The sequence below is a fragment of the Tupaia chinensis genome, unplaced genomic scaffold, assembly GCF_000334495.1.
Source record: "Tupaia chinensis unplaced genomic scaffold, TupChi_1.0 Scaffold144318_1, whole genome shotgun sequence".
Lineage (NCBI taxonomy): Eukaryota > Metazoa > Chordata > Mammalia > Scandentia > Tupaiidae > Tupaia > Tupaia belangeri.
The window spans coordinates 534447-543897 of NW_006204176.1; the positions used below are offsets into that span (position 1 = coordinate 534447).

The 9451-nt window shown below is 41.1% G+C and overlaps 1 protein-coding gene across 1 annotated transcript in view; it reads left to right on the forward strand.

The window, feature by feature from the left end:
* Positions 1–7285, forward strand: part of HMCN1 (hemicentin 1) — a 402083-nt gene extending 394798 nt beyond the window's left edge. Inside the window, 2 exon segments of the mRNA XM_027767566.1 lie at positions 3693–3819; positions 5890–7285. Of these exon segments, the coding sequence (XP_027623367.1) occupies positions 3693–3819; positions 5890–6256 (494 nt within the window). The 3' untranslated portion in view covers positions 6257–7285.
* Positions 7286–9451: the final 2166 nt, after the last annotated feature.

Consider the following 9451-nt stretch of genomic DNA (forward strand, 5'->3'; position numbering starts at 1 on the left):
ACTGTGGTGTCCCTACAAAATAGAATTTATATGGCACAAAACGTAAAATGCTCATTTTTGATACATGAATGCAAATGGAAATTCAGAAATAAAATTGGACACGTATTGCACATGACGAATATACTATCTCTTGCCATGTCTTCCCTTATTTCTTTTTCTTTTATAGCAATATTCTGAATTAGTTAAGAATTTATGAAAGGACTTGGCAACTTTCATCCAAGTTTAAATATCATCACGCTTATCACTATGAAATAATCACACATTGCCCATTGGCCTTAGCAGTGATTCCATGGCAGAAGGGCATGTGGCCCTCAGGACTACCTCTCAGAAGAACCGATTTGTAATCTGATTTAATTGCAATCGTCTTCTCCTGTAATTATGTCCTCCTGTACATCAGGATGTATGTTTATTATGCTAAAGAAGCAGTGTTATAAGTGCTTATATGCAACCTATTGACTTTGAAACTCTTATAATTTTAAAAAATTAACCTCTAAAGTTTCTTGCCATAATGTTAAATCATTGTGAAGGATGTGAATTCTGGCACTGTTATCATTTTTTAAGTAATGATTTAATTTATTTTATCTATTATTATTCTTTTCAGTTTAACTAGACAGAATGGGTGAGAAAGGGAAAGCAAGAAAATAAGCCATCAGGTCCTGGATTCAAACCGCAGTCAGCCATGTAGGAGTCCAACACCTCAACCACCACACCACCTGCCAGCCTCAGCACTGTTACTAAATGTGCACATGCTTGAAATCCATTTTTTTTTTTTTGGAGAGGTTTTTGCTATAGGGTGCGTGCACTCGCCTCACCGGACAGAGAGAGACAGAGAGACAGAAAGCGAGAAATCACCCCCCAGGGAGGATGGTCACGCTGCAATCCCTTCTCCTCCATTCTCCTCTCGGGATCTTGGGCACGCACGCACAGGCGCCTGGCGTGAGTTTAAGCCACCAGGTCCAGGACTCGAACCTCAGTTGACTACGTGGGAGTCCAGTGACATAGCCATTACGCTAACTGCTGGTCCTCTTGAAATCCATTTTTATCAAAACTTTAGAACTGTTTAACTCTCTCATTAATGGAAGATGATCACTATATAGTTTAAAAGTCTGTAGTCTTTGATAAATCCATCACATTGTCTATCATAAAAAGCTAAGGTCACCTTTCTGTTCAAACAAAAGTGTTAGTTGGTGTTCTCATGACAACCAACTCACTTCTGAAATCTAATTTAAAATAGGAAGCTAAGACATTGGTTTGTGGCCATGATAAAAAGTAAAATATTGCCTGCCACCATCAGTACGTGTTTCCATGCGAATATTCTAATCCTTTGTGCCTTAGAAATAATAGAGGTAGTTTTGTTTTTTGGGATTTTTTTGTTTTTGTTTTTGTTTTTGGAGAGATTTTTGCTATAGGGTGCGTGTGCTCACCAGAAAGACAGAGAGACAGAAAGCAAAAAGTTACCCCCCAGGGGGGATGTCCGTGCCACAATCCCTCAAATATTGGTCTCCCTTCATGCTACTAGAAAGCTTTTGTTTGAGGCAGCCCAAAGCATGGTGGTTAAGGCAACTGGATCTCAGTTAAGGCAACAGGGCAGACTACATGGGTTCGAATCTTGGACCTGGCAGCCTGAGAAACATGCAGGCGTGTTTCAAAATCCTGAAAGGGGTAGAGGAGAATGGAGGGGGAGGAATTGTGGTGTGATCATATCCTTTGAGGGATGCTTTCTCACGTTCTCTCCCCACCCACACACACCCTGGCAAATGCCTGTTCTCACTGGCAAAAATGATAGAAAGAAAGAGAAAAGGCCTTCATTTACCACCAGGGGATACAAATCACCTCAGTTTGAAAACCATTGCTCTAAAATTTGGTTATTGATTTTGGGATCTCAAAATCTATTAAAATTTTGGTTGAGCTCTACGAATCCTCTTTCTGGAAAATCCATCAGTCTCAATTTCATTTGCTCTCTCTTCTCTTTCAACACACACACACACACACACACACACACACACATTTTTGTTCACAGGTCATTGATGTTCAAATATGGACTCCAAGTTAAAAATCATGGCTCAAAACACTCATTTTCAGAAAGTTCAAAAATGTTTCCTCTTGGGAACCAGCAGTTAGCGTAATGGCTATGTCGCTGGACTCCCACATAGTCGACCGCGGTTCGTGTCCCGGACCCGGTGGCTTAAAACTCACGCCAGGCGCGTGTGCGTGTGTGCCCAAGATCCCGAGAGGAGAATGGAGGAGAAGGGATTGCGGCGTGACCATCCCCCCTGGGGGGTGATTTCTCGCTTTCTGTCTCTATGTCTCTCTCTGTCTGTCTGGCGAGCGCACGCGCCCTACAATGAAAATCTCTCAAAAAAAAAACAAAAACAAACAAAAAACAAAAACAAAAAATGTTTCCTCTAGTCCATCTTGGTGTCTCATAATCACACTGATTTTAGTGGGCTTCTACCTAACAACTTTGTGGAGGAAAGAACAAAATGAAGAGTACTGTTTGCCCGTGTCCCCGTAATGTTGCAGTTACCTGAGGATCGCTGTGACAGCCCAGTCCAGGTTCAGACAGACTTTGCTCCATTTGCTCAATCTTGGGTTGTGATTCTTGGGTCACTCCTGTTTATCCTATTTATTCTTTCTTCTTTTTTTTTTTTTATTTTGTCTCTCAAGAGCTGAAAATCTTCTGAATTTGTTATTCAGTTTTCTTTTCTACTGCCCCACTTTCTACTCAACAATTTGAACTTTAAAAAACAAAATACTAGAGAAAGATCATTTACATTTCACAGATTCTCCACTTTACAAAAATATTCATGAGGAACCAGCAGATGCTGTAGTGGTTACGTTGCTAGACTCCCACATGGCTGAATGTGGTTCGAGTCCTGAACCCAGTGGCTTGAAATTCACACCAGGTGCATGTGTGTGCATGCCCTAAATCCTGAGAATAGAGAAGAGGAGATGGTATTGCAGTGTGCCCACACCCACCCCAGAGCGGGGCGGTGATTTCTCTCTTTCTTTCTCTCTCTCTGGCGAGTACACGTGCCCTAGAGCAAAAAAGTCTCTAAAAACTAAAGCATTCACAAGTGTCTTTTAAATCTTTAGCTTGTTGATACTGCATTTAACATATTACTTGGGTGCCACTTGGCAGCACAATGGTAACACCAAACACCACTAAATCCACATGGGAAATATCCTGGGTTTGCACCCCAGTTTCTCCGTGAACACGTCAGGCACACATGTGTGTTCCTGTGAGTCAGACCTGCCGACACTTGAGATGATTGCAGCATGAGGACCTGAGTGGGGGTGTATTTCCTTCTTTTTCTCTTCCTTTCAAGAAATAAATGAAAAAAATTAATTTTAAATACTGTTTGCTTTACAAACGTATATTTATACTCTACTTTCTAAATATGAGACATCAGTAGACTCGTCATAGCTCGCCTTGTACTTAAGTAGCTCCTACTCTGTGACGTCCTTTCACATGTGTTAAAGAAATGTACCCTCAAAGCGATCTGGGGAGAGTACAGCAGGCATCCTCGTTCCCCAGTTTATGGTTGAAGAAGCAGAGGTGTGACCATTGAGTTCATTCCTGGGCAGAGAAAGCCAGCCCTTCACATTCTGGGAAATACACACAACGCCTGTTACCAAGGCCTTTTCCAACCCTCCTTGATGATGCGGCATGTTCCTTGTGCTATTCCCAGATGTCGATGAGTGTCTGGAACAGAACGTGCACTGTGGGCCGAATCGCATGTGCTTCAACATGAGAGGGAGCTACCGGTGCATCGATACGCCCTGCCCACCCAACTACCAGCGGGATCCTGTTTCAGGGTATGGCCTGCCTTCTCCTCTCAGATGGGTTTTCATCCTTCGCCTCCTTCCCTACCCAAATCCTGCCTAGAGTCATATTTAACTCATTGGAAGTCAGTAACTGCAGGGATACGTAGAATTAGTGAGTGCCTTCTTCAGTGAGTGACAAGAAATGAGCCCGTCTTAGCAGCCACTGCAGCCTAAGCCATCACTTGGGGCTGCCATGGTTTCCCAGAGCAGTGTCCTCGGATTGTGACCCATCATGAAACCCCTAGAAGTCTACCTCAATAGCCAGGACTTGGGACCAGCAGTTAGAGTAATGGCTATGTCACTGGGACTCCCACGTAGTTGACCGCGGTTTGAATCCTGAACCCGGTGGCTTAAACTCATGCCAGGTGCGTGTGCATGCGTGCCCAAGATCCCGAGAGGAGAATGGAAGAGAAGGGATTGCAGCATGGTCATCCCCTCTGGGGGGTGATTTCTCGCTTTCTGTTTCTCTGTCTCTCTCTGTCTGTCTGGCAAGCGCACACGCCCTATAGCAAAAACCTCTCTAAATAAATAAATAAATAAATAGCCAGGACTTTAGGGGAAGACAGTAATCTGCCTTTCTTTGAAATGTTCCGCTTGTCCTTTGCGTTGCCCCAGGGTTGTAGCGCTCTCAGCAGTTAGAACACTCCAAGCAGTACCTTTTTTGTGTTGGATGACTCACAAACCCATGAGAAAACCGAAATGAGTAAAGATGAGTCAGTAGTCAGACGCCAGTTCACGGGTCATCCTGCTTACATTTCCTGCTGTCTGAAACTCTTTTCTGGGTTCTGAATAAAGTATTTTTCTATTTTAGCCTCCTCCCCCCCACCCCCACCTCGTGGAAATGATGTAGTCTGTCCAGGTACCGAGTGAACCGGGTGCTTAAAAACAAGTGATAATGTGCATCTTGGATAGACGTTGTGAATAAGAAGATGCCTCTGACACCAAGCACTGGTTGGAGCTCACAGTTTATTTTCCTCTTGGTAATGCCTACCAAGTTAATGTACCATAGTCAAGAGTGGACTGTCCAAAGTCCACCAAAGAGGTGTTTGTAATTGAGGGGATAGGAAAGAGAAGGAGAAAATTAAAAGTATATACTTATGGGGACCAGGTAGCATAATGGCTATGTTGCTGGACTCCCATGTAGTCAACCACGGTTCCAATCCTGGACCCAGTGGCTTAAACTCATGCCTGGCTCGTGTGCGTGCGTGCCCAAGATCCCAAGAGTAGAATGGAGGAGAAGGGATTGCGGCGTGGCCATCTCCCCTGGGGGTGATTTCTCGTTTTCTGTCTCTCTGTCTTTCTCTCTTTCTGGCAAGTGCACAAGCCCTATAGCAAAAAACTCTCAAAAAAAAAAAAACCTATATACTTAGGAAATGTCTAAAATATAATACTATAATTGAAAAAGCCATGTCCTTACAAAATGGTCCTCTGTGTACTTTTTTTCATTCTTTATGGCCAGTAATGTCTGGCAAACAGTTTAAGTCATGGTGACAAACAGCCGTCGATATGGGCCCTGGAAAAAGAAAATGGAGTTATTTAGTCTAAAATAATGTGGAAGACAGTTACAAAAGAAAGTTTTTCCTCCTTCAGGAATCTTAATTGACCTCCTATTATTATTTAGAAAAATTAGCCAAAGAGCTAAATATCCTATTTCAGCTTTCAAAAAATGTTAGAATAGATGTCCTAATTTTAAAATAGTTTGTATTGCTCTCGTTAAGAGGTACTCGTTTCCAATGTATGTGCAGATGTTTTTATTCCAAAACTGATTTTTATTTTAAAGAAAGTTTTCTTGTGGTATTCATGCTGACTTCAGTGACTCAAATGTTTCTGATTTTAATGGAGCTGAGACATAGCTATTTGACTCTAGCATATCCTCTTAGCCATCTGGCATCTGGTTTGAGTTAGTGACAGAGAACATGGAGTGAGTCATGTTGTTCATGTAGTCAGGCTGTCTCTTGCATTCAATACCTAAAAGTGGTTATGGTCATAATCACCTGAATTATGTGTCTCCTGCTTCTGAGCCACGTAACTATGTGCATTTTCCATGTTTGCTGCCCTTAGGTTCTGCCTCAAGAACTGTCCACCCAATGATCTGGAATGTGCCTTGAGTCCATATGCCTTGGAATATAAACTTGTCTCCCTCCCATTTGGAATAGCTGCCAATCAAGATTTAATCCGGCTGGTTGCATACACGCAGGATGGAGTGATGCATCCCAGGACAACTTTCCTCATGGTAGATGAGGAGCAGACTGTTCCTTTCGCCTTAAGGGATGAAAACTTGAAAGGAGTAGTGTACACAACACGACCACTGCGAGAACCAGAGACCTACCGCATGAAGGTTCGAGCCTTATCCTACAGCGCCAATGGGACCATTGAATATCAGACGACATTCATAGTTTATATAGCAGTGTCTGCCTATCCATACTAAGAAGCTCTCCAAAGCCTCCTCCACATACTCAAACTGCATTACTCATGAACATCGAGTCCCCTCTCAGATTACTGTCTCTTGAACAGTTGCAATCTTAGCAACTTGAAAATGGTGCTATACTTGGTGTGCTTTCCTTGGTACTGCTGACGTATTTCCGTAGTCCCACCATGGTGTCATATCTTTTAGTGAGGTCTGGAAGAATCCCTTATTATTTTCATTATTTATTACACTGGAGCAGTTACTTCCCAAAGATTTTTCTGAACACCCAGCAGGACACATCAGTGACCTTTTATGGTAGCATAGAAGCTGAGATCATTTCTCTCTTAAAACATTTCATTCAAAGTCAAGTCGATGTTTGAGCTTTTAACTTTTTTTAAAACGAAAAAACTAGTCACTAGGTGTTTTGATCGAAGCTTATGAAATAACTTACGAAGATTTTTTTAAATTGATGCTTTATCATAGGTCACGTACACCTATTCCTATCTGAAGGGGAAAAAAAAGACATGTCACTCATTTTAGAAATATAGTACAGCTACTAAATGGCTTTTTTTGATCCCACAGGGCACTTACCTTCATTGAACATCCAGAACATTATTTTCAGTGATTTTTGTGAAATTGGCTGAGCTGCTTATGATAATAGAAAAAAATATAACACGTTATCCTCTGCACATTGTTCATGGTTTGGATCTTTGCTAACATTTCAATATAAATGTACTTCATTAAGCTCCATAACTTTTACATTCCAGAATTTTTAAATTTTCTATCAATGAGGACAATTTTTTAAATACCAATGGGACAAATTTCTTTTTTTTAAATCTCCTATGCTCAAATTAACATAAATGTTTAACGTCAATACACTGTACATGGTGGTAACAGACTCTGTAAGCAATTGCCAAGATGTATTCTATTTTTTATGAAGTGTATATATATTACCTTAGTGTGTATTTTCTATATAATATCTTGATGGATTCTTTGATAAAATTATTTTATAAAGAAACAATGTTACAGTAAAATCAATCTAAATAAAACTTTCACATCCTTTTTCTTAACTTGTTTGAGAACCTAGGATTTTTTTTCCTTGCAGCGGTAACAGATCTTATAGTTTATACTCAAACACATAAACACACACACACATCACAAAAATCATTGAGTTAGTTATATCATTATTCATGTGTTGTAGGCCAGAGAACTGAGACACAAATAATTATGTAACTTCCTTCAGAAACCACAGCTAGTTAGTGGTTGAAACGTCATCCTTTCTGTCTCTGATGGCTCCACATTAAATAACATCTCAACATGTCAATTTTCTCATCCACCTAATAGTTTTATTATATCTCAAGTGAATTCATCTGTTACATATGATAGGTATTAAACTAATGATGGCTTAATCATGGCCTATGAATGAAGTATTTTTACCTGGAATCATTTTATTCAAGGAAACATAAAAAAGATCTAGTTCACAGCCTAGCAGTTGGGTAGGAGATTGCCTATGTCAGTGTCTGCCAAAGAATATTCTATAGAACACGTCCACTGAAGGTAGTCAGTAGGGTTCCATGGTCAAACAAGTTTGAGAAACACTGTATAACATGTCCTCCTATTAAAGATTTACCACGAATATTAACATTTAAAGGATCTTAGAGTTTAGTAGTGAACAGACTGAATTTGTTCAAGCCATCATTTTCCAGAGTATTTAATCATACACCTTTTCTTCCCTAACATATTGTGATATCTCACTGAACAATTGGTGTAGTGTAGTCAAGCCATCTGCTTTACTCCTCAATCTTTAGAAAGCTCTCTTGATAACCTACTTTGGTAAATAATTTCAGCACATGACTCTGACCATTGAGCTTCCTTCTAAAATTAAATTATATTAACTTTACTCATTTCTTCTGTCCAACATTCCACAAGCATACAAGCTGACAAGCAGTGACCAGAGATAAACTACTGCACAATCAGTAGGAACAGACTTCTCTTACTATTTCATTTGGAACTTGCTACATAGAGCCAGAAGATCCCACCAGAATCTTCATTTTAACCAAATACTTTTGGCAAAATTTTCTTGAAACCTCTCATAAGCAGCTCAGGCATCGGGCAAAATTAGGCAGTGATTGTGAAGCCTGAATGTTCCCCTGGGATGACAAGGCAGGGGATCACAGCCCTCCATGGCATCTGGCATTGCTGTGAGGAGCAAGCCCACATCTTCTATGTTATTACAGTTCCCTGAGCCTAAAAATGCAACAAACACGGCAGATAGGAAGACTAGCAACACAGGAAAGATCTCCGAAGCAAGGAAACTTTGCCAACAACCCAATAAGAGGGCAAATGAGAACCAGGTGGAGATACAGCAGTAACACAACTGGACACACATGGAAGGTCCTCAGCTCACATCCCAGGACTTCCCTTTACAAACCAGGCACATGCATGCCTGCAATCTTTGCTGGCTGAGTCTGGAGGTGGGTCATGGCACAAAGACCTTGTTGGGGATGCCTCTCTCTTTGTCTCCACCTTTCTAATGCACATACTTGAACTCGCTATCATTAATTTTAAAAATAAACTTAAAAATAAAAGAGTCTATATGTCACCATTAACAAAAATCAACTCAAAGTGGATCAAAGATCTAAATCTAAGACCATGAACTATAAAACTGCTGGTGGAAAACACTAGGGAAATATTGTAGGCAAAAACTCCTTAAACAAAACCCCTAAAGCACAGACAATAATCCCCCAAATAAACAGGTGGTATTACATCAGATTAAGAAGTTTCTGCATGGCAAAGGACACTGTAATTAGTGTGAGTCGACACCCCTCGGAATGGGAGAGAATTTTTGTTAACTGTGCCTCAGATAAGGGACTGGTAAACAGAATATACAGGGGACTCAAGCAGCTTACTTGGAAGAAAATTATTAACCTAATTAAAAGATGGAGAAATAAGCTGAATAAACAACTCTCTAAGGAAGACATACGAACAGCTAAAAAGCATATTCAAAAATGCTCAAGGGAACCAGCAGTTAGTGTAATGGCTATGTCGCTGGACTCCCATGTAGTCGACTGTGGTTCGCGTCCCGGACCCGGTGGCTTAGAACTCACACCAGGCGCATGTGCGTGCGTGCGTGCCCAAGATCCCGAGAGGAGAATGGAGGAGAAGGGATTGCGGCGTGACCATCCCCCCTGGGGGGTGATTTCTCGCTTTCTGTCT